At 33.1% G+C, this 22,846-nt stretch overlaps 1 protein-coding gene across 7 annotated transcripts in view; it reads right to left on the reverse strand.

The window, feature by feature from the left end:
* Positions 1 to 22,846, reverse strand: part of NBEAL1 (neurobeachin like 1) — a 164,060-nt gene that overhangs the window by 77,794 nt on the left and 63,420 nt on the right. For 5 of the 7 annotated variants that reach the window (XM_040228768.1, XM_040228765.1, XM_040228764.1 and 2 more), the window contains 15 exons: positions 20,601 to 20,687; positions 18,128 to 18,211; positions 16,184 to 16,282; positions 15,512 to 16,092; positions 14,469 to 14,601; positions 13,740 to 13,859; positions 12,487 to 12,790; positions 9,713 to 9,798; positions 8,844 to 8,933; positions 5,671 to 5,839; positions 5,109 to 5,242; positions 4,497 to 4,656; positions 4,291 to 4,393; positions 3,638 to 3,794; positions 2,178 to 2,336 (listed from right to left, as the gene is read on the reverse strand). In XM_040228768.1, coding sequence (XP_040084702.1) covers positions 2,178 to 2,336; positions 3,638 to 3,794; positions 4,291 to 4,393; positions 4,497 to 4,656; positions 5,109 to 5,242; positions 5,671 to 5,839; positions 8,844 to 8,933; positions 9,713 to 9,798; positions 12,487 to 12,790; positions 13,740 to 13,859; positions 14,469 to 14,601; positions 15,512 to 16,092; positions 16,184 to 16,282; positions 18,128 to 18,211; positions 20,601 to 20,687 — 2,466 coding nt within the window. The remainder of the gene's footprint in view (positions 1 to 2,177; positions 2,337 to 3,637; positions 3,795 to 4,290; positions 4,394 to 4,496; positions 4,657 to 5,108; positions 5,243 to 5,670; positions 5,840 to 8,843; positions 8,934 to 9,712; positions 9,799 to 12,486; positions 12,791 to 13,739; positions 13,860 to 14,468; positions 14,602 to 15,511; positions 16,093 to 16,183; positions 16,283 to 18,127; positions 18,212 to 20,600; positions 20,688 to 22,846) is intronic. The other 2 variants (XM_040228771.1, XM_040228769.1) reach the window with 1 other exon arrangement.

Raw genomic sequence — 22,846 nt, forward strand, 5'->3', positions numbered from 1 at the left:
AGAACTGTTGTCACTTAGGTTAATATTGAATAAATATTAGTGTACAATAGGAAATGGCAATCCACTCTAGTACAATTGCCTGGAAAATCCCACAGACAGAGGAGCCTGGTGGGCTACAGTCCATGGGGTCACAAAGAGTCGGACACGACTGAGAGACTTCACTTTACTTTACAATGTTTTTGAAGCATCATTTTATTCCTCAAGAATTAAAAAAAAAATAGCACTAATAGGGAAGACTATTCCATATCCTGCTATCATTAAAAAATGAATTAAAAGCAACTGCATTTGAATAATTAATGTTTCAAACCCCAATTTATATCAATTTCTTGGTAGATAAAAGAAATAATTTAAAATTTTCTTTTAATGGCTTAAAGTCTAGAGGGAAAACATCCTGTAGCTTGCAAGAAGAACAAACGTGTGCTCTGAAATATGAGAAAGATACTTCTAGATTAATCTAGTAATCTATTTATGTGATAGTTGTCAAAATAATTTTCAACAAGGAAATACTGTGAAACACCTCATCCATGTGTTAAAATGGAAGAACAAATTAGTAACCTCAAACATCTTGAAAGTAAATCAATAATTTTACAAACTGACATGCTGAAAGCTTTTATGAAAGGGTAAGTCTGTCTAGTCAAGGCTATGGTTTTTCCAGAAGTCATGTATGGATGTGAGAGTTGGACTGTGAAGAAGGCTGAGCACTGAAGAATTGATGAGTTTGAACTGTGGTGTTGGAGAAGACTCTTGACAGTCCCTTGGACTGCAAGGAGATCCAACCAGTCCATTCTGAAGATCAGCCCTGGGATTTCTTTGGAAGGAATGATGCTAAAGCTGAAACTCCAGTACTTTGGCCACCTCATGCAAAGAATTGACTCACTGGAAAAGACTCTGATGCTGGGAGGGATTGGGGGCAGGAGGAGAAGGGGACAACAGAAGATGAGATGGCTGGATGGCATTACTGACTTGATGGACGTGAATCTGAGTGAACTCCGGGAGTTGGTGATGGACAGGGAAGCCTGGAGTACTGCGATTCATGGGGTCGCAAAGAGTTGGACACGACCAAGCAACTGAACTGAACTGAATCTTGGCAAAAGAGTATCATGAACAACCTCTGAGGGGCCATTTTTGAAGAAATGACATTAAATCTCCATATAGGAACCCTGTATGGGTACATGCTTTAAAGAATAGCTTCAGGGATCACCATAACCAATACTCAGGAGAGACTATGTCAGACCACCATTAATGTACTTTTGTTTTCCAAAATTTAGGAATTCCATATAAAGGCAATCCAAACATAACCCCACGAGTAGACTTTATGTCACACTAATGATGTAGGGGGAAACAACTGTCACAGGCAATTTGGTATAACAAAGGAGAATAAATGATGAAAAAAATGCATTTGCAGTAGAAATATGACTGACTTTTAAAATTTTAGTTAACCAAAAAGGTGGAAGGGGTGGCTTCAGTCCAAATTCAAAGTCTGGGATATTCTGGAAAGCTTAATAAAACATGTCCTACATCATTTAAAAGTTACTAATTTTTCCACTTCAGTTTCATCTGTAACATGATAATAATAATATCCATTTCATAAAGTTCCTGCAAGGACTATATAAACTATACATAAAATGGGCTTAAAGAAGTAAAAGTGAAGATGCTCAGTTGTGTCTGACTCTTTGTGACGCCATGGGACTATAGCCTACCAGGCTCCTCCATCCATGGGATTTTCCAGGCAGTAATACTGGAGTGGGTTGCCAGTTCCTTCTCCAGGAGATCTTCCCGACCCAGGGACTGAACCCGGATCTCCCACATCGTAGGCAGACGCTTTACCATCTGAGCCACAAAATGGGCTTAGTGCTTGATAAATAGTGTGTGCTAAATAAGCTTAGTATGATGGGCTACACAGACCCACTGGAAGTCAAAAGGAGGTTAAGAGTTTTTCTATTGAGTATGACAAGTGGATTTTCCACTGAAATTACTAATCAGATTATAATAATATAGTTTTTAAATACACAAACAGCAAAAACATGAAAAATATATATCAAAACAAACTGAACAATTTAAAATTAGAAGTAGGGACATGAAAAAAGAATTAACATTCATAGAATGGATATGTTCCAAGTAAATTCATATACCCACAAATCTCCTCAAATATAAAGATGCTTAAGCCAAGTTTGTACCTTAAAAATGATTTCTCTTAGTTTGTCAGAGTACTTCTGATTTAAGAGTAAGGCATAAAGTATGTCAGCATTTCCAGGTTCAAACAGCAGTAAGAAAAGCTGACCTCTAGTTGGGCTGGTACGTAGGAGATTGAAGAGTATGTCCAAAATTCCAAGAAGCTTTTAAAATTAAGCAACAGAAAACAAATAACCACACTTGTATACAGAAACACAAATAAAAGTCATACACCACAAATAGTTACTTAACTAAATTCAATATCCCCTAATGTTTTAGCTTAACTAGATTATCAGAAGTCTGAATCTGCCTCTCCTTTTCCTTCATTATGCTTTTGTTTTATTCCATTTCCTTTTGCACATCCTCTCACCACCCACATTCACCTGCTGAACCTTTCTCTTCCATAAAGTCTTTCTCTTCCATACAGCCATCTCTTCCATAAAGTCTTTCCTGGTTCCTCGACATCTAACACTCTCCTATGGAAATCTCATGTTACTTCATATTTCTCTTACAGATATTTCATGCTTTTTTTACTTTCATAATTATAAACCTTTCTTATCAATCCCTGCCTTCATTAGGCTAAAAACAAGAATGATAATTCTTTCATCATTAAATACCTACAATATCTAGTATTATTCTATGTATATGTATAGTAAGTATTCAATAAATATATAGTTAAGTATGTGATAAATGTTCGCCTAAATTAATCAAGAAAATATTACTAGCAATGAATCATAGCATAGGTGACAATATAGCGATCATGAAATAAGATGATTATTCATTATTCTAAATAATGAGAAGCTTTTGAAGTAGTTCAACCTTATAAGGAAATAGCCTAAGTTAATTTATCTATATAATACCAACTATGAAGGCATATAACCACTGAGTACACAATGCATATTTCATGACAGAGGACAAAATTCTTCAGTCAACATAAATTAAGGCTGCTCAGATTTGGTGTTGAGAGTGGTATACCAAAAGAACACAGAAACAGCAACAAAAACACCTGGGTTATATAGTTCCAGGTTTATCAGCTGTGTGACTTTTTAAGTTAAGTCACCTAATCTCCCTGAGCATGTATTTTCAGATGTACACATGGGAAGACTAATCCCTGGTCTGTATATTTTATGTCAGTGGTCAAATTCTACCATACATCAGAATCACCTTGAGGGCTTGATTTGGACATATATTTGGATTTCTAAAAAATTCTCAGGTAAGTGGGTCCATACATTAAGAACCACTGTCTTAAAGGGTAGTTCTGAGGTATAAATGAATAGTGTATATGGAAGAATTTAGAAATAGTTATAATTTACTCTTTATGTAAATTTTTATGAACCTATTAAATACTAAAATTTATGTGAGAAATCTATCTAGTAGCTTTTGTTACCAGTTAAGCATATAATACATGGCCTATGATACAGCAACTTAATTATTAAAACTAACAGGTTTATCAAGAGCATAATACCTGTTCTTCTTCATTGATAGCAGCTATGTAACCCATAATACTTTGTATCTCTTCATGAGTTCCGCCTTTGCTCAGAAAATATTTAATTAGTCCATACAAAGAAGTCCTTATTGTTCGAATATCATCAGGAGACAGCTCACTATATTTACAATCATTCCTAAAACAGAAAGTAAACAAGAAACAATTGAAATGTTTAACTTTTACATCTTTGTACTTTTATATATAAAAGAATCCGTAGTTTAAAAGATGTTTGTATGTAACTATTAGAATTCATAGTATCCTTGGCTTCTTTTTAAGAAAAACCTTTTTAAGTTAGGAGTTGCAATAATAAAGATATAAATTGTTAAAAACAGTTTATATTTATGTATTATGTAGCAGACACAATTTAAAGTGCTTTACACATTATTATTTCATTTAATCCTCGAAATAAACATAGGAAATCATACAGTTGTCCTTGTCACAAAGCAGAAAACCTTAGCACAGAAAAGTTGAGTAAGTTGCCCTTGTATGTGATCCCTTGTTCATCATTTTAACCTTCACAATGTCCTGGCTCTCTGAAGTTAAAGGTATCAGAATTGCTAGAAAATATAACAATCTAAGTGCTCCAATCAAGTGACAGACACATTATCAAACTGAGAAGAAGGACATCATACCCATAATAAATCCTAAGTGTATCCAGGAGAAATTGTACACCATACTTCTTTCGGAAAACTCTCCTGCTGTCTTTGATGATGGTAGAAAGATACTGTATGTGACCTAAAATAGAAAGTTTACTCTTAAATTATATACTTAAAAGTCACATAGGTGGTAATAAATTTCTAAAGCAACTATAAAATTTTATTCAACAGCCTGAGCTTACCAATTCGAAAGGGAAAATCTCCACGGTTCCAAATACGGAAGTCAAAGAGTAAATACTGATACATTTGTTGCAGGAGCTGCATATTTTTCTCTAATGATACCTGTTCAATGAGTAACTGAATTGCCATCAATACATTAACATCCATCAAAGCACTAGGCACCTGAAATCCAAACAGAAGCAAGTTTTTGTAAAGTTCAGTTAAAACAATATCATGAAGCTGTAATTTGAAATGATTAGTTCAGAATATCTACTAAATATAAAAATCTTGGTTAGAAAAATATAAACAATTTAAATATTAATTTTTCTGATATAACTCTAGAACATATTCCTAAAATAGTCTTTAAATGATCAAATAACCCAAATACCAAAGTTAACACATAAGGTCCTGAATATCAAAGATTATACACTGTTATATAAGATAAGTAGTTCTTATATAAGGTGATTTCATAGAAATTTTTAAAAGCTGCTTGTGAAATAAATTATATTCACTAATATAACAAGTTATGATAGTATAATTTTTTAAATATATTTATCTACTGGAAAGAAAAAGTCTCAATACTAACTGGTAATTACAATCATCAGAAATATCTGCAGAATGTTAGACTAGCTCACCTTCTGAAGTAAGGCTCCAAGAATGGCAACTCCATGGGAGTGAATAAGGTTGTCCTGGTTAATAGGATGTCTTTGAATAAAGTGTTTCACAATCAAGATAAATGTTGCAATTAAATTTCTCTCGAGTCTTGACTCTGTGGGATTGTGAACAAGTCATTAATTATCATAATTACTCTAATCACTTTTATATCAGATGCTCTACATAATAATGCATATTGTAACAAACAAGGAATTGGGCTCAGGAATTTGCATCCTAAAGGTCACTTGCAGAACATAAATATCACAGAAAACAGTGACTACATATTATATATTTATATATACATGTAAATATTTTCTCTACCATAAATTTAATGGTATTGTCAGATTTCTGCTAACAGTACAAACTAAGGATAGTCAAGAGTACAGTCACCATCATAAGTGTTTTGAACAAAGTATTATGAATTTTCTGAACTCCATTAGGAAAATTAGGAATGGACCACTTCAGCTATAAATGGTAGCAAGACATTTCCAATTAATTCTCATATTTCTCAATGACCATTTCACATTAATTCAGCTAAATTACCTGATGCCTTTGTGGAGGTCAATACCACCCAATCTCCTTCTACAGGTGTTATCAACTCAGAAACTGTACTTTCATTCAATCCTTCAGGAATCTGTCCTTCACCAAAGTGGCTGATTTGTTCCAATAGAGGAAAGAGTACATTTAATCCACCTATGCAGTTTATAACGTCCTGAAAGAGGAAACTACAGTTGATTAATCTTATGATGCATGGGCAATTTTATCATTTAATACCTATACAGCATGTATGAGATTATAATTTGCTAAAGTTTTAAGCAAGGTGTACAACAGCCTAAGCTAAAGGAACCCTTGTATGGGCATACGCTCTAAGGGCGGCCTCAAGGATCACCATAATGAATACTCAAGAGAGACAAGGCCAGACCATTTTTTAAAATTTATATTTAATTGAAGAATAATTGCTTTATAATACTGCATTGGTTTCTTCCATGCATCAACATTAATCTGTCTTAGGTACACATATGCCCTTCCTTCTTGAATACCCCTCCCACCTCCCACACCTTGCCACCCCTTTAGGTTGTTACACACCCCTAGTTTGAGTTCCCTGTTTCATACAGCAAATTCCCATTGGCTATCTATTTTACATATGGTAGTGTATATGTTTCCATGCCACTCTCTCCATTCATCCATCTCTCCTTCCTCGCCCACTCCATGTCCATAAGTCTGTTCTCTATGTCTGTGTCTCCACTGCTGCCCTGCAAATAGGTACATCATACCATCTTTCTAGATTCCATATATATGCATTAATATATGATATTTGTTTTTCTCTTTCTAACTTACTTCACTCTGTATAATAGGCTCTAGTTCATCCATCTCATTAGAACTGACTCAAATGTGTTCCTTTTTATGTCTAAGTAATATTCCAACGGCTTGTTTATCCATTCATCTGTCAATGCTCATCTAGGATGCTTCCGTGTCCTAGCTACTGTAAATAGTGCTGCCATGAACACTGGAGTGCGTGTGTCTTTTTCAATTTTGGTTTCCTCAGGGTATATGCCTAGTGATAGGATTGCTGGGTTGTATGGTAGTTTTATTTCTAGTTTTTTAAGGAATCTCCATACTGTTTTCCCTACTGGCTATATCCATTTACATTCTCACCAACAGTGCAAGAAGTTTCCCTTTTCTCCACACCCTCTCTAGCACTTGTTTGTGGGTTTTTTGATGATGGCCATTCTGACTGGTGTGAGGTGATATTTCATTGTAGTTTTGATTTGTAATTCTCTTAACAAAAAGTGATATTGAGCATCTTTTCCTGTGTTTATTAGCCAGGCCAGAACATTTTTAATGCACCTCTATTTTCCAAAGTTTACAAATTCAAAAGACAGGTAATCCAAACATGACCCTCTAAGTATACATCATTATCATTAATGATGTAAGAAGTAACAACTGTCACAGGCAATAAGGCATAACAAACAGAAGAATAAGTCATGAAAAAACAGAATGTATTTGCATTACAAATATGACTGACTCCTCTAAGCTTACAAAAAAGTGCAGTCAGTGGCTTCAACCTAAGTTCAAAGTGACTATTGTGGATAGCAAAATATACTCAGATATATTCAATATCTTAGACAAGTCATTTCCCAGGCCTCAGTTTCCACATCTGTAACATAAACATAATATTAATTTCCACTCTGTAAAGTTGTTACAAGGATGAGGCAAGCTAACACACGAAAAGGGCTTAGTGCCTGACATACAGTGGGTGCTATATAAGATTAGACTGCTAAAATGTTCTGAACTGCCATGTACACATAGCTTAAGTCTGTAAACAACCTCTTCCTAGTCTTTGCTTGTTTTTCATATTGATTTTTAAGGGCTCTGTAATCAGTAAACTAGACTTTGGGATGGAAAGCATTTTTTTTCCAGTTGTCATTTAAAATTTTTTGTCTTTGATTTTGCTGCAGTATAAAAAAGCAATAGTCTTTTTCTTGGTAATTGTTTCTTTTTGACTTCTGCATAGCTATTTCAAGGCTCAAACACTGCTTGAATTTCAAGTATAATGTATGACAAATAATCAGCTTTCTCTATATAAGTAATCCATAGAACTGGCCTTATAAAATCAATCTTATAGGTCATCAAAAGTTAACTACGTTAACAGGTAAGAATAAGTGTTATCTCAAAGAGAAAAAAGCTTTATATCACATGAATAACATGAGAATAATACAAATTGATGGATTCATTTTAGCCCAGGCAGAATTATCCTAATGATTTCTATTCACTGAAACAATAAGCTTATATGATTGGTATTAAATGACTAGAAGATAAAAGGGTTTTGTTTTCTTTGCTGATTTACCAGCAAGTTCCAACATAAACGTCTTTTATTTTTATTGTACTTAGGCTATAGTTTCTATTTAATATATCTTTTAAAGAAATTCTATATTTTAGAAATAAGATGTCTCTGACTTTCACATTAGCCCAAATAATCTTTACTAATTTATAATCACTCAGTCAATGATCTTATTGTATATCCCAGGTGCCAGGCACTGCTGGAAAAAGCAGTGGTCCCTCCTTTGAAGTTCTTAAGGACTACTGGAGAATCAAGCAAGCAAATCGTTAACTATTCACCATGATGAGGGAAATAATAAAAACTGCTACAAGTATTCATGAGAAGAAGAGTTAACTCAGTCTTGGAAATAAGTAGAGGCCTTTAGACAGAAGCAAAGATACTATATCCAGCTGAGACATAAATATGAGGCACACGAAAAAGGCAAACCAGATGTGATGGCTAGACGGTGTGTTAGAGCAGAGGGAAAATTACTCTTTAACCTCAGAGAGGAACGATCTAAGTTTGTTTAAAGCTGATGGACAGGAGACTAGACAAGAAGTGTATGATATAGGAGAAAAGGGATAATCAATGAAGTCTCTGAGGGGTTGAAATCTGTTACATAGTTTTAGGGATTAAATACCTTAAAAGTGGAGCAATTAATGAGGGCAGCATATTTTTCTTATGAAAACTGACAGCATAACTTAAAAAGATAACTAAGTTACAAAAAAATTAAATAGTCATTCAACTACTTATTTGTTTATCCTTCAAACTGTTCACCTGCAGATATTTTAAACTGGATTTACTCAGATCAATCTGGGGCTGCTCAAAAGACAAATGCTTTTAAAGGATCAGTCAACTTAGATAATATGCTGCCCAATGTTCACCATTAACTTACCTTAATGTCCCAGTTTACTACTTTGTTTCCTGTTAACCTTCCATGGAAACAATTAGCAGATAAATCAAGACAGATAGAATTTTTGCAGGCCTAAAAATAAAAGAAAAAGAAGGCAAACAGCTAAGCACAATTAAGATAAAACATAACTTTATATATGGAACATTTCATCATAATTTTAAAAGGTATATAGTATATTCAATGATAAGATGCCTACAATATTAAGTTTAGTATTACTATTCTCTGTCTTTTAAAAGAATCAAGGACTAGATTCTAACACACTCACTCATAAAATGCAGGTCATTTCTGCTTGTCATCTGACAGATAAGTTTGAGCTGGAACTTATCATTCACTAATCACATAAGTTAAAATTCTTTCTATTCTAAACCAGTATGTGCAAAACAGATATTTTACTTTTTTAAAAAATTCAACATTAGTCCCATTAGTACAAAAATTATGACAGAAAAATTAAACCACTGACATAAGACACTATTTTCCCTTATATTACCAACAATTTTAGTTATATTCAAATTAGCTTTTTCTGCAACCCTCGAAATTGCTAAAGTTATCTGTTAACTTCCATTAAGGTTCATAAAGCAGGGAACTTCACATTTAAGTTGATTCATTAGTACAAATTCCCACTACAAGCATTCCCATTTATAATACTGGAATGACATAACATCTGAACCCTAGTTGAGAGCTGCAACATAATTTTTACTGCTCCCCATTTTCTTTTAAAAATTAATAATTTTTAATGATAATTCAAGCCCCTTCTTCTCAATTACCCATTGAAATGACAAAAGGAGTAAAAATGGAATTTTAGTTCACAACATAGTTACAGCTAGATCAACAGTCCGCACATTTACTCTGACCTTTGCAGTGTAGTGAAGAAGGACGTTACCAGGCAGGTCAGCCATGTCAGACTCTTGAAATTTCCAAGGGCTTAAGCAGTTTGGACCTAAAAATTATTTATACACACACACAAACACACACGTATCATTGAATATATATGGCCTCCTCAGTTCTGTGTAATCAGAAAGAAAATTTTAATTAGCTGTTTCAAACTTCTTATATAATAGTTAAAACACACTAGCCAAAATGTAATTTATTTTTATATCACCTCCAATTTATCCAACACAAGTAAAGTTGCAGGAGAGGGTTGATCAATGTCTACTACGGAAAAGAAATTTTATATAGCATCAAAAACTAATATAAAATATAACAAAGCTTATATATTTATTAAAAGTAAAACAATTCAAAACTGTAAGATAAAATGGCAAAACAATCAATCAATAATGTGAATAGTTATTATAGAAATGGGATAACAAATGAGTGGAATAACAAATACAAATAAAAGATTATTGACTTTACTAACAAAATTTTTTTTTAAAAAGTTAAAACAAGGTTCCAAAACCAATACAACATTGTAAAGCAATTTTTCTCCAATTAAAAAAATAAAAAAGGTTCCATTTTGTACAAAAAATAGAGGAAACAATATTAATCATTCCATCTTAATGCAGCAGTGGTGAGTCTGGTATACTTATTTGCTACTGGTAGACACTGTCAATTGGTATATTCCTATGGAAACTGATTAGGTAAAATGTAATTAAGAGCCAAAAAATATTCACCCACTTTAAATATTTATCCTGGGAACTTATCATAAGCAAATCCACCAAAACATGAAAAAAAATTGGTATAATAGTTCATCATATTTAATATTTGATGTTTTATCAATATTAAAATTATAAACAATCTAAATCATACATAGTGAATTCAGTGAAATATCATGTAGCCATTAAAAATAATCATTTTTAATGATTACTATAAAACATTACTATTTAATGAATACTATAAAACAATTATTATTCATAGGAGTAAAATTTGATGTAGGAAAAACTAAGAGCAAAATCTAAGCTATATAGCTGTAATGACTACACTAAATGATTTATTATTAACTTGGAGTTTATTTAAATTAAAGATCAACTTCAAATGTTTTGATGAGTTTTAAAATAATGACAAGGTTCTAACACAAACTGTTAAAGTATGGACAGAGACATTCATCTCAAAACCCCATGTAATCTAAAAAGATATTTTGACAAATACTAAGCTAATTTGTTGATTTAATACACATAACTAGTTGTAGGCTTAACTCCTAAACATTCTACTAAAATACAGATATAATTTTGAAAACAGTTATGATCCAATAACAACCAGCACGTATCTTTAAAATCAGAGCCAAAAGAAAAAAAAGGCCAAAACGAAAACAGCTTGTAATTTTATCAAACGACTCTTTATTCTAATGCCTTCATGAATTCTTCAGATTATTACTATATAAATTATAAAAAATGACAAGTCTTGAATAAGACTCATGATTTTAGAATCAATTATGTGATTTCTTATACAGACAGTCTTATATTTTGTTTCATCAATGTACTAAAATCTGTCAAAAGTACTGGCAGTATCATAGATTGTATTATGCACCTCCTGTCCAAAATTCCAGAATGTGACCGCATTTGAAGATAGGGACTTTAAGGGGTAACTAAGGCCAAATGATGTCATAAGAGTCAGACCCTAATTTAATAGGGCCTCTTATAAAAAGAGGAAATAACTCCCTGTGAGGATACAGCAAGAAGGCAGACACCTACAAGCCAGGAATAGAGGCTTCATAGGAAACCAAGCCTGATGAAAACCTGATCTTAGAATTCTAGCTTCCAGAAACGTGAGAAAACAGTGTTTAAACATCCAGTCTGTGGTATTTTGTTATGGCAGACCTAACAGAATAATACAAACAGTATTACTGATGATCTTTGAAATATTTCCCAATGTTTGTTTATTTATGCCTACCACAAAAAGGTACGTGCATGCTAAGTCGCTTCAGTCACGTCCGACTCTTTGTGACTCTATGGACTGTAGACTGCCAGGCTCCTCGGTCCATGGGATTTTCAAGGCAAGAATACTTGAGTGGGTTGCCATGCCCTCCTCCAAGGGATCTTTCTGACCCAGGTATCAAACCTGCATACCCTAGGTCTCCTGCATTGGCAGGCGGGTTCTTTACCACCAGTGTACTATAATTAATTATGATGTACAATATACTTGAAAGTTGTTAAGTTGTTAACATCTTAAATGTTATTAACACACACATTAAAAAAGAGTAATTATGGAAGGAGATGAAGATGTTAACTAACTTTATTATGGTAATCATTTTGCAATGTATATGTGTACCAAATCAGCACACTGCATACCTTAACCTTACATTATATTGTCAAAATCACAATAAAGCCAAAGGGAGTGAATGTATGGTGTGCAATAGGCTTCTCTTTCGCTTTCAGCTTCAATCAAAACAAGTACAATTGACCCTTAAATAATATGGGTTTGAACGTGATTGTTTTCAATAGTAAATAGTACAGTACTACAATTGTGTATCTACAATACAAAACCACACATACAAAGGAACCACACATACCAGAGGACCAATTCTAAGTCATACCTGGATTTCTAACTGCATGAAAGATTGGCACCCCTAATCCTACAGTTGTTTAAGGGCCAACTGTACACTCTTCAGATAAAATATATTCTCCAGAGTAAATTTAGGCAACAGAAAAAAACTATTTCAATTTAATCAGGCAGTATGATGGTACATGCTTACCTGCTAAATATAATGCCTTCACCTGAGGAGGCTGCAGTGCTTCATAGAAGATGATAACAGACCCCAGCTGACCCTCCAGAGATGTAGGGCATCCCCATTCACTGTCTTGGGTTCCAGCTGATATCAATTTGGTAATCAATTTTGATTTTTCAGTTGTCCCTCCCCAGGAGGCTGAAGACAAAATTCCACCAAATGATGTCCGATGAGGAGTAATAGGAGAAGAAAAAGGTGGATCTGGGATTTGGGATGGTGGGGGAGTGGTGGTTCTTTGCCCAGCCGAACCAATGCAGCAAGAAATAAAAGGCTAAAACATTAAGAAGCAAACAAACGTAATAAATTACACATTTTAAGTAAAACTTCATCCTCATATTTAAAATGAAACTACATAAAATTTAGCACCACACTAAAAAACAAAAGTTTGTTTTTACTGGATCATGATGTGTGTGTGTGTACACATAAGACAACATTACAGATTTGGCCTGTGGAATTTGGATGCATTACTTTTAAAACTCACTTTACATCCTTTTGTAAATTTTGAATGTTAATGAATGTATTTTTTTAAAGATTTTTTACTGTATTGTAAAATAGAGAAAACCACCTTTCTCCCTTAAAATTTATAAACAAAGAATTACATATCAGTATAATACTGCTAGTTACAGGTTATCCTGAAGTGATCACTGACATAAACAACAACAAGAAATTACTGGAATCCTAGAAGGACTTGGGAAATAATCTAATCCATTCCACTATCTTCAGAAAAGGCTCTTTCAAAAATATCCAGAAATTCTCAAAGAACTTTTATAATGTTCTGTAAGAATCCCCCCAGTAAATAAATTCTACCTAACTACAATATAAAAATCTAAAGTTTCTTCACTATTTTAAATTCACTGATGGCAAAGAGTCCATCATAATAACCATCTAAATATTTCACATACGTGGAGAGCTTTATTAAATGATCCTTCAGCCTGGTCTAGTCAATTTCTTTGGTTATCCTGTCATGAGCCTTTTTTTCTTCTGAGCATTAATTACATGTGTTTCTTCTTTGAATTGTTTTTCTTTATTATACGATAGTCTGACTTCATCTACTGATGACAGGCAAACAGAATTATTACTTATTGTATCTTAGTATATAGAAAATACTAAAACTTAGAGGCACATATTTAGAATAAATAGAACCTTACATATTAAGTTGGAAAAGTGTTCAAGAGTTCACAATCAACTGGTTGCATAAAGAGTAGGTTAGATGTGCTTACTTCATTCATGGCAGGAAATCTCAGAGGGGCAGAGACCTTCTGCTGTCCATTGTCATAGATATAGACAAGGCTCTGACCAAAGGGCCTTTTTCCAGGCATGTGAACAATGGTTATGTTGTGCTGGTAAAGTAAAACATATACTTAAAAAGTAAAAATTGCATTAAGTCCTTGGGATGACAAATGTTTTCAGAGTATTACTACATAACTAGTTTGTGTGAACAGTAAATGGGTAAGTTTAAGCATAACTAAATTTTGATTAAAATGATGTTGTTACAGTAAATAACAATTTTGCTTGAAGTACTATAAAAGCACTTCCCAATATTCTAAAAAATATATACACAACTATAACATAGTACCTCTTCTGCATTTTCCAAGTCTGTGTGCATTCTTTAGAATAATTTTTCTAATGAGAAGCATTTTATTTTTTAAGAAAAGCAATGGAAAGGTATTATTTTTAACAACCTCTGTTCTCATTTAAAATTGAAATTCAAAATCAAATTTGATTCTCGAAAACTTGAAAGAAATCATAACATTTCAACATAATTTTTAGCAGAAAAATTATTACTGCTGAAATTACAATTATTATGACAAATGGTAATAACTCCCTTTATAAGTAAAATTTAACATGAACTCTCAAAAACTAGATGACAACACCTGATGTACATGCACCAAACGTGTTTTTTAAAGGAAAGAACCAGGAAGTTAAATGTGGATGCCCTAAAGTCTTACCCAGAGGGAGTCACAGAAACTGTGGTCAGGAAGCATAACTGTCGCATATTCTCTTTTCGTGCACACTGCCACAACCAACATACCTGAATGGGTAATAAAAGCTTCAAAGCCCATACCACTTCCTGTAAAAAAGCTAACAAAAATACGTATTATCAGAACTTTTGAAATCAGCTGTCCAGTTTTATCATCACTGGGGTACACAAAACTATAACTTCATCATGAATATCTTTATCAAACACACTGTGGCTTACACTCTATTGTCATACCTCAACAATTCCACCTTGCCTCAGAGATGATTTTTAAATCTTTCTTAGGCACAGGTTTAGTTTAGTTAATTATAAAAAGTAGCCTTAGACACAGAATGCCATTAGCAACTGCTAACAAAACTGCAAATTTTAAAATCTTCAAAATTCTTCCATGTAAGATTCAGAAAGCCATGAATAAAGGTCTTTAAAAAATCACAAGGCAAGGGTGAAGAATCAAATCAATAAAATTAGAAATGAAAATGGAGAAATCACAACAGACAACACAGAAATACAAAAGATCGTAAGACACTACTATGAGCAATTACATGTCAATAAAATGGACAACTTAGAAGAAATGGACAAATTCTTAGAGAAGTATAACTTTCCAAAAAAAAAATCATAAGGCGTAGTAAAAATTATTAGTTACTGAAATAACAAGTTTGGAAGCACATAGGTTTTCAGGTCCTTCATATAAAGGTATAGTAGCATCCTCAATTGAACAGAGAAATCACCAATCACTTTGAAGTTTACTATTACTTTTCCCTCCACTTTTACAATAATTTTAAGAAGGAACTTTGTGACCAAATTAGCTTCAGAACTAGCAAAATGTTTGAATGTACAACTATTATTACTATGAAATAAGCTTAAAATTAAACTGTGTACATCCTGAGGAGAGGCTTCAGATAAATTGTTGTACATATAAAAAGTAGAAGCTTTGAAAAGCATTTTCCTGTTGAAGAATCACAGCAGATATTGTTAGGACACGATCCATTTATATTCCATAACTTTTACCAGTACCTGTATAATTGTTTTCTTTTTCCTCCTTTGTTAGTGTTGCCAAGAGTCAACTGATCCTGATCTAAGCAAAACCAAGCATTGAAAGAAAAGGCAGACCCTGGCCATTTCTGTATGGAAGGCACAGAAATTCCTGCCATACTATGTGACAAATTAAAATACTGAAGAGCGCTCTCTAGACTTTGTTTTCGGGCCATTGTCAGGATTGCTCGAGTTACAGGAGTGGTATAGGGGTGAACAGATTCAGATTCATCCACTCTAAGCAATCTCAGTAGTTGACGGATTTCTTCTGAGCTCACTGACTGACTCCCCAAGGAACCATGGAGTGCGATCAAGTTCTCAGCACAAGTTCGATGGAGGGAAGAATGGGAATTAAGGGCTTCAATGATTCTAATTCCCATGTTTGCATTGACACAAGTAGTTCGACTCTGCCTGTTAATACAACAAATTTTTTTCAGCCAATCTGAGATGAAGATTTGCAGGTCATGGGATTCTAGCTCTGGAAGCCACTGGATAAGAAGCAAGAGAGGCTGGACATTACTAATGCCCAAAATACCCACTGAAGTGTGGTCACCCTCTACAGCCTGTAAAGCAACATAAGAAACAAAAAATTAGACACCATCTTTGATACAAAGAAAATGGAACTTCTTTTAATAAAGCTAAAAAAAGTCTCACCATATTCATAAGTTCTTTAAGTAGTTCCAGTGCTGGCTGACCCAGTGATTTTAATACTTCAAACATATGCGTATAACCAATTCGTTCTTTAAATACTTCCTAAGGGAGAAGAAATTAATACATCAAAGCAGAATTTCTAAGACTGAATTTGTTAAAATATTAAAGATGTTGAATAATATTCATTTAAGTTAATTAACAACATTAAAAAGATCATGAGTTCAATATTTCTGTTTTCTTAGTTAGATGTCTTCATCTTAAATATCAAGATTCCATATACCTTCTGGAATACAATGTTATAAAATATGTAAAACAATTGGAATTGAAAAAATTGTGTTATAAAACTGTTCTATTACTTGCAGATCCCTTTACTTTCCTCACTTGCTTTATTAGTACAGTACTACTTGAAATCAAAATAAAAATGGAGAAAAAAATGAGGAGATTTTAGGGATAACAGGAATCAGCAGCCTCAAAGAACTAAATTAAAGATTCCTGGCAATTTTGAGTAGTGGCCAGAAAAACACTGGGTATGGTTTTCTCTCTGTTCTTTGTATCTAAATAGTCTGAAATATCTGGAGCACAAAGTTCAATTTAATAAGCTCTTAAGTCACATGCATTTTTGAACTAGTAGGCACCCAAAGTCATAAACTGTAAAAACAACCAAAAAACCTATCAATAATAAATTGGTTCAGTAAGTTAGGCAAAAATATATACACTTATCATAAAATCAAAAGATTTTCAACAAAACAAGCATGACTGGTTAGTTGTCTCTAGAAAGGAGAATTCATTTACTGTGGGCCAAACACAGGAAGAAAATCTCTTTGCCAAAGGCATTTTAGAAAATAATCTTTCAATTTTAAACCATGCAATGCATAACATAGTTTTAAAAATTATATTTAAAAAAGACTTTGACATCATTTCAGATTTAAATTTTATAATACAGTATAGGCAATCCATTATACTCATAAACCAATTACTTAGAACTTAAAAATAATTCTTCCCTTAAGTAACTATTATAAATGGAGATTAGATTCCCATGCCAGCCTATGATAGTTGCCAAAACCTATTCAGTAGTAATTTAACCATGAGTTATTTATAGTAACACTTATAGGACAAAGTTAGTCTTCTAACAAAAACCAAAGGAATGTAAGAAATATGACTCAAAGCATGGCTTAGGGAACAAGGGATCATTCATTTCTAATTCTAAGAAGAATGAAATATATAAGAGATGGCAGATAAGAAAGTAAAATGGTGAAAATAATAATAGACATTTATGCTTATTAAGCACTTACCATGTGCCTGGCACTCTGCTTACCATTTTACATTGAAGATACCACTAATCCTTAAAAGTACTCAGTGGGAAAACTACTAGCACAAAATCAGCGTAAGTGGAGTGCAGGGTAGAGTCAGTGGTAGTGAATGGAAAAGGAAAGAAAATCCTGAGGATCAGTGACTACAAACAAAGAAGCAGAATTTCCAAGGCCATCTAGAAAAACAAGTCCCAAATTGATAGGTCTATTCACATATGAAAAGTGTTCAAACTGTAGGCAGTCATAAACTGACCAAATAGTGAAAGGGTGATTACTTTATTAACGAACAAAAATTAGGATATAAATTTTAAGTCTGTAAATGCATTAATCAAATAATCAATTAAAATGATGCTTTCAACATTTTAACCCCACTGCTCTCTTCCCAATCACTGACTGATGCTGTAAAGCTCTGGAGCTTGCAGTCAGTCCTCAGTGAATAAAAGCACTGCCCATAGGTATCTGTCTTTTAAATTATCAGCAAAGTGATTCTTATGCAAAAATGAGATATTCTGTGAACTATTTCATTTTATATGTGAAACTATATGTATTATATACTTCATATATTACTTTGGGAATTACATAGTTAAAACTGGTATATCTAAGACAACCTTTTAGAGCTTGAGGACTTATGTTTTACCTTAGCAGCTGGAGATTTGTTCATTACTGCTGTCAAAGCCTGAATAGCTGATACAGCCAAACAGTCCAACTGTCCCTGAAACACCTAGCAGAAAAGGAAAAAAAGAAATTAATAAATGTATTCAAGATTTATATTCAGTTAGGAAACCTTTTCTCTGAAAACCTGAAAAAAAATAATTATTTAACATGCAATACATTCCTCTTCCAATGACATGGATTTCTGAAACAGCAAAACCTGTAAGACAAGTTACATACTTGACAGAAAATAAGCCATGTGTCAAAGAGAATAAGGCTACATTCACTCATTACACTAAAATGCTTTGGGAGGGGAAAAAAAAAACACCAAGCTTCATACATGCTTTTTAAAAGTAATGGACAATCTCAAAAGGAAGGGAGGGAAGGCTATCATGATATGTTTTAATTTTCCTTCAAAAATACACTTGAAACTTACTAGGTTAAAATTTCATCAGCATGTATAATAAGGTGTATAAAACAGTCTTGTCTCTATATTTCCCAAACCCTATGTCATTGGTATGTGCCTATACCAATCTATCAATCACAACTGCAAACAACGTACATCTATCTGTACATAAAATGCAGAATTTGAGGTAGCACAGAAAATGAAGTGTGTACCTATAAGCACTGTCATGTTTTTAGATGGCAATCTTTAATGCCAAAAGCTGTTAAGAAAAAATAAATAAATACCATCTCCATTTTGTCTGTTTAAGCTTTATCAAAAAGAAGAAAGGGAAAGTCATTCAATCATATCTGACTCTTTGCAATCCCATGGACTATACAGTCCATGGAATTCTCCAGGACAGAATACCGGAGTGGGTAGCCTTTCCCTTCTCCAGGGGATCTTCCCAACCCTGTGATCAAACCCAGGCCTCCCGCACTGCAGGTGGATTCTTTACGAGCTGAGCCACAAGGGAAGCCCAAGAATACTGGAGTGGGTAGAGTATCCCTTCTCCAGGGGATCTTCCCGACCCAGGAATCGAACCACGGGATCTTCCCGACCCAGGAATCGAACCACGGTCTCCTGCACTGCAGATGGGATTCTTTACCAACTAAGCTATCAGGGAAGCCTCTATAAGAAGAGATGTGTGAAATTTCAGGGTAGGGCATTCAGAGCAAACTGAAAACAAAACCAAAATAGAATATCAACGATATAAAAAAAACTGAATATGACTGTTAAAGATTGGACTTAGTCGACCACGAAAGCATAGTCTGAGGACTAGAAAGTTGTAAAAATTACCAGTCCACGAAATCTACTTTTGGGAAACATGTTACTATGACTGGAAACTCATTATCCCACAAATAGAATTCCCCTCTTTTCCTCCCACTAAAAATGGTGTGGGCAAAAGGGCAATGATTAGATCTTTGTCATTGTAAGCTAACCTCTACCACTTTCAGGCAAGCTATTTAAAGCTGGTATCTTGACTTTTGTGGATGTTGTTTGTTTATTAAGCACTATTGCATAAAATAAACATGGAACAGGTATAATAAACATCATAGTCATTAAACATTCTGCATACAACTAAGTGTGAAAACTACTAGCACAAAGAATTTCATACAACTAACATTTTGTCTAGACTCTATAGAAGAGGACTAGGCACACAGTGCCTTAATCAGGAATACTAATTGTAAACCTCTAAAAAGATAACTATAACTGATAGAGAAATACAGAAGAGCAGTCTGTAATTGATATTTCACATCCAGAAGAGAAAATAATAGATTATCATGGGCTCTTTTTATACCGTAGATCTGTATATACATCTGGTCATTAAGATAATGTTAATAAAAGACATCAGGTATGTAAGCTCTCTCAGACATTCTAGGGAAGACAAAAAAGCAATTTTTATAGGTAGATTTTTCCAAACTACATTACCTAATGCATAATGAAAACCAAGATGAATTTTATATTTCTGTCTGATACCTATATAGAGTTGAATTTTTAGAAAAGAAAAATATGCTAAATTAAGACTCAAAGAGTTTGGCATCTTCTTCCCTTCTTCCAAGATTTGGGTTGTCCATTGGATTATAATCATTATTTGTCAACAAGAGGCAAAGAATCAAGATATTAAAATTGATCAAACGTATTCACGAACAAAGCCCTAGATCCCAATACACCACAATGCTTAGAAAATGAAGCCCCCAAAATATGGAGTCATCACCAGGTGGACAGTATTGAAACTGGGATCCCATTCCTGTACTTTATGTCTCAAACTGCAAAGAAAACACACATATATGCATGGGATACTGTTGACTGTTTATATCCTTCAGCAAGATTTCAATATATTTATGTTTTAGATAAAAGCAATTTTTAATTTTAAAAATAATTTTCAAAAATACTCAAGATTAGAAATAGATATGGTTTGTGTACTTTAAAACATAAGAAGAAAAGTACAGGAACAGGTGCTCCCATTGACTGATTTTGGTCTTCAGCTGATACAAGATGCAGGTTTTGTAGATACCTGGTCCTCATTCATTTCTGTCAGTAATTTGTTGGCAAGGTCTTTCTCGTTCTTGTCTGCCACCTTACTGTTAGCATTTAAAAATAGCTGTTAAAAACAGAGATAAGAATAATGGAGAAAGAAAATTAAATTGTTACCTACAAGTAGAAGCGAAGCTTAAATGGATTGCCATGTCTCTTGAAAATAAATCCAGGAAGCCACTCATGAAGTATACCACTTTAAACCGACAATCAACTATCCATTTTTTCAATGACCAACTAACATATGCTACATAATTAATTATTATTTATTCCTCTCTGAAACTCAAAGTTACTAACATAAGAAACAACAGCAATAATTAAATAATTATTAGGAATAGTTAGTTAATATTCTTGAATTCTTCAAGAATCAGCAAAGAATGACTCAGAAAAGAAGGAAACTGCTACTGAGACAGACTAAAGATACTGTAGTAAATAATGTATAGTAATGGTTCTGTAGCCATGCATGCTTGTGAATTACTATTTAACTTTAAAAAAGGGGTCTTTCTGGCAATACTTCTCAGAGTCTCAAATATGCTAATATGTACTTTGACAAGGGAGGTCAGTGTGTAGCATTTCCCAAATTTATGACCACATATTTTGTTAAAAATTTTATAGCAATATTCTCAAAAATCAGGGTTGATTCATGTTGATGTATGGCAGAAACCAAACACAACACTGTAAAAGCAATTATCCTTCAATTAAAAATAAATTTTAAAAAATTTACAGCAGTACTCTCCAAAATTATCAAGAGTTAAGCATAATTTATCTATCTTGTATACTATCTTGTATACTAGAAAGAGGGATTAGGAGTATCTATGAATTACATATTTATGAAAAATAATTGTGTTTTCCAAAATATACCTTGATAAGGATGGTACTGCTTTTACATTTTTTGCACATTTTTTAAATGTCCGGCTTAAGAGAAAACAAATGAACTCTCCTATCTGCTTCTGCATTCAGACATTTATAATGTTGTTTTGGTTAAAGTTCAATAAGAAAATTAGCCTCAAAAAGAAACTTTATTAAGATCAGACTTTGAAGACTCCCTAAAATGATCTTGGGGATCTCATGATTTGAGAACTGCTGGGTTGAAATATTTACAGTCATTAAAAGTAATCTTTCAAAAAATACATGATGGCCTATGGAAAGATTCAAGATATAAAATACTTAAAAGCAGAGCAAAATAACACTCAGTAGTATCCCAATTTTTTAAAGGAAAATACATCTACATTAAAAATATACACATAAATAGTGCCATTATATTTTGTAGTAATTTAAATATTATGCATATATATATGCATTGTAAAAAATATTTAAAAAATATTTTTATATTTCTTTTTCCTCTGAAACCTCCACAATGTATTTTTCTACAAGGTAAATAAAAATCTGTATTTTAAAAATAAAAAGAAACTTGTTCAATGTCAAAAGTCACTACGGCAATGTGTATCCAGAGATGTGCTTCCCAAAGTCAGGCTTTCAACTTTACCTTTGTCTATTCACTCCTAACACTCTTTTCCATAAGGTATTCTTTCGTTGTTCCTCTCCTAAATTCTCATTTCTACTAAGACTGTCATGATGATGAATTTCTACAGTAGTTGATTTTAAAGAGTAGATGTGAAGAAGAAAGAGAAAAAAGTAAAGAAAACAGATTAAATGAGCAAGGCCACAACATCAAAAGCTTTCCAGAATCTTAAGTCCTCAAATGAAACCTTATATACATATGTATATTTTTAAAAAATGATTTCAACTAGCAAAGTACTAAAGTCAGCATAATGGCTTTGAATCCTCTTTGCTGCTAGAAATTTGCCATTCTTTTCTTCACATTAATTAAAATTTTTTTGGACAGCTTTAAAAAAAATTTTCATAAACTCAAAGCATATCTCCCTTTTCAAAATTCAATATAATAAAACAAAATAATGCTCAAGTATTTAAAGTTCATCATACCTATCATAAAAGTTAACTATATGATTCCTTGGAAATATATTTAAAATATGCTATAGTATGATGAAACTCATTAGTTTTTACACAAATATTCAAAGAAATTAATGTGTATTTAAACTGGTTGGTGAATGTCACGCAAGAAGAGCAAAAAGAAAGCGTAGAAACTGCAGCAGAAAGCCTAAAGATTTCCATGTAATTCATTAATTGTTTATGATACTTTAAACTTTAGTTGACAATGCTTCAAATGGGTATGAATATTTAAATGACAATTGTCTTGATTCTGTA

This window comes from Oryx dammah, unplaced genomic scaffold (assembly GCF_014754425.2).
Source record: "Oryx dammah isolate SB20612 unplaced genomic scaffold, SCBI_Odam_1.1 HiC_scaffold_27, whole genome shotgun sequence".
NCBI classification, from domain to species: Eukaryota; Metazoa; Chordata; class Mammalia; order Artiodactyla; family Bovidae; genus Oryx; species Oryx dammah.